The sequence below is a fragment of the Echinops telfairi genome, unplaced genomic scaffold, assembly GCF_000313985.2.
Source record: "Echinops telfairi isolate 266 unplaced genomic scaffold, ASM31398v2 ScPeMD7_7420;HRSCAF=8458, whole genome shotgun sequence".
Taxonomy (NCBI): Eukaryota; Metazoa; Chordata; class Mammalia; order Afrosoricida; family Tenrecidae; genus Echinops; species Echinops telfairi.
In genome coordinates, this window is record NW_022111320.1 from 24,663,112 (window position 1) to 24,664,763 (window position 1,652).

A 1,652-nucleotide genomic window follows, 5' to 3' on the forward strand; every position below is an offset into this window, starting at 1 on the left:
CCTTTGAGAAGTCCCGGAGTAGCATGTGGCAAAGATGGTTTTCAATGATCACTATTTGTAATCATGGTGAAGAGGGAGTCCCTGTTTCTCATAGGCCAATGTCCTCAGTGCTTTTGTAAACATCATTTAATTTTCAAAGTATTTTCACAAACAACTGCCATTTTTAATCCACTGAGAAAATGTGAGAGTTATCCTCAACCTCAATTTGTAAGTGGAAAAAAAAAATAGGCCTTCAGACCTTCTCGTGAACTGGGCAGGTCTTACGGCTCGTCGGGGACTCGTTTCCCCACGTCCTTGTTTTCTGTGCCAACACTCGCTGCTATCGACAGTATCTTCAGGGGAAGGTCAGAGGCTTGGTGCCTAGTGCAATAATGCCTTTGTGTTGTTGTGTTTTCATGTTGTGGCTAATGAATAGGTTACACAGGGTACAGAATGAGGAAGAGAGTGTGGAGTCAGCGTGGCCACTGCCGGTCGCCTCCCCTGCCAGGGGGCTCACGGCGGGGCCTGGAGCAGATTCCCGAGCGGACGGTGCTCTGAGGGAAGGCAGGCTACTTACTGAGCAGGACTGTAAGTTGAGGCTCACGAGCTCATGGCAGTAATTCTGAATGTGTTTCAGAGCTTCATCTTCTAACTGAGTGGACAGAGGCAAAGAGAGAAACGGAATCCAGGTGAGGGAAGTGGTGGTGGTATTGGGGGGGACGGGGGCGTGGCATTCCAAGAAGAATGCTATGTCGAGGTCCCTGGTGAAGTCCCCACACTCAACCCACAGGATGGACACAGCTGTGTCGACCCCTCAGTACCTGAGTGCAGCCCCTCAGGAGCAGAGCCTTCAGTCCCCGACAGCCTCGCACCAGGGCCTCGATGCCATCCTTTGTGATCTGATCGCACCACGAGAGGTTCAGGTACTCTAGGTTTCGGCAGCCCTCGCTGAGAGAACAACAGAACCCAGGTGCCCACCTAATCCAGGGTGAAGGGCACCCGTGCAACCTGCCCTCACCGCCCATTTCCTGCACCAGAGGGACGTGAGGACTGTCCCAAACACAACAGAGTATTCACCGCTGGGCAGCTGTTTCTCTTATCCACAAACTGCAGGCGCTCTTACCTGATCCCTTTTAGAGAGCTGTTTGTAACGGACACACAAGAAGTTAGATCCAGATGTTTCAGCTTGGAACAGAATCTGCTAAGGCTATAACACGTGCTGTGAAAAAGCAGACAAACTAAAGATATTTTCAACCGTGTTTCTTCCCCCTCACTCTCCCCCCGGCTCTTTGATCTCCAGACTAATCCACATTCCTTACCTGTCAGTGATTTTTGTGCACCCATTGAGGTTTAAGTGTTCGATGTTTCGGCAGTTTTGTGCAAAGGTCCTGAAACGAGAAGACGTTTTTTCAAACTCCCTCAGGAGAGGTGCAAAGCACTAAGCCACCACCAGAGGGCCTGTGTCCACACCCAGACAATGCTCCTTCAAGCTGGGGCCTTGGTCTCCCTGCAGTTTCTGGACAGTCCACTCTCTTAAGAAGTTCCCAGGAAGACTGGTGCTGCTAGCCAAGCACCACACGTGGAGGAGCAAAGCTCCACACCGGCTCCCTGGGTGCGGACTCCTCTTGATCCACACCTCGGTGAGCCTTCGGGGAACGGAGGACTTGCTCTCT

At 51.7% G+C, this 1,652-nt stretch overlaps 1 protein-coding gene across 1 annotated transcript in view; it reads right to left on the minus strand.

The window, feature by feature from the left end:
* Positions 1-1,652, minus strand: part of FBXL2 (F-box and leucine rich repeat protein 2) — a 34,251-nt gene that overhangs the window by 26,886 nt on the left and 5,713 nt on the right. The window contains exons 2-5 of the mRNA XM_030887593.2: positions 1,299-1,367; positions 1,103-1,217; positions 801-927; positions 557-631 (exon numbers count right to left, since the gene is read on the minus strand). Coding sequence (XP_030743453.1) covers positions 557-631; positions 801-927; positions 1,103-1,217; positions 1,299-1,323 — 342 coding nt within the window. The 5' untranslated portion in view covers positions 1,324-1,367. The remainder of the gene's footprint in view (positions 1-556; positions 632-800; positions 928-1,102; positions 1,218-1,298; positions 1,368-1,652) is intronic.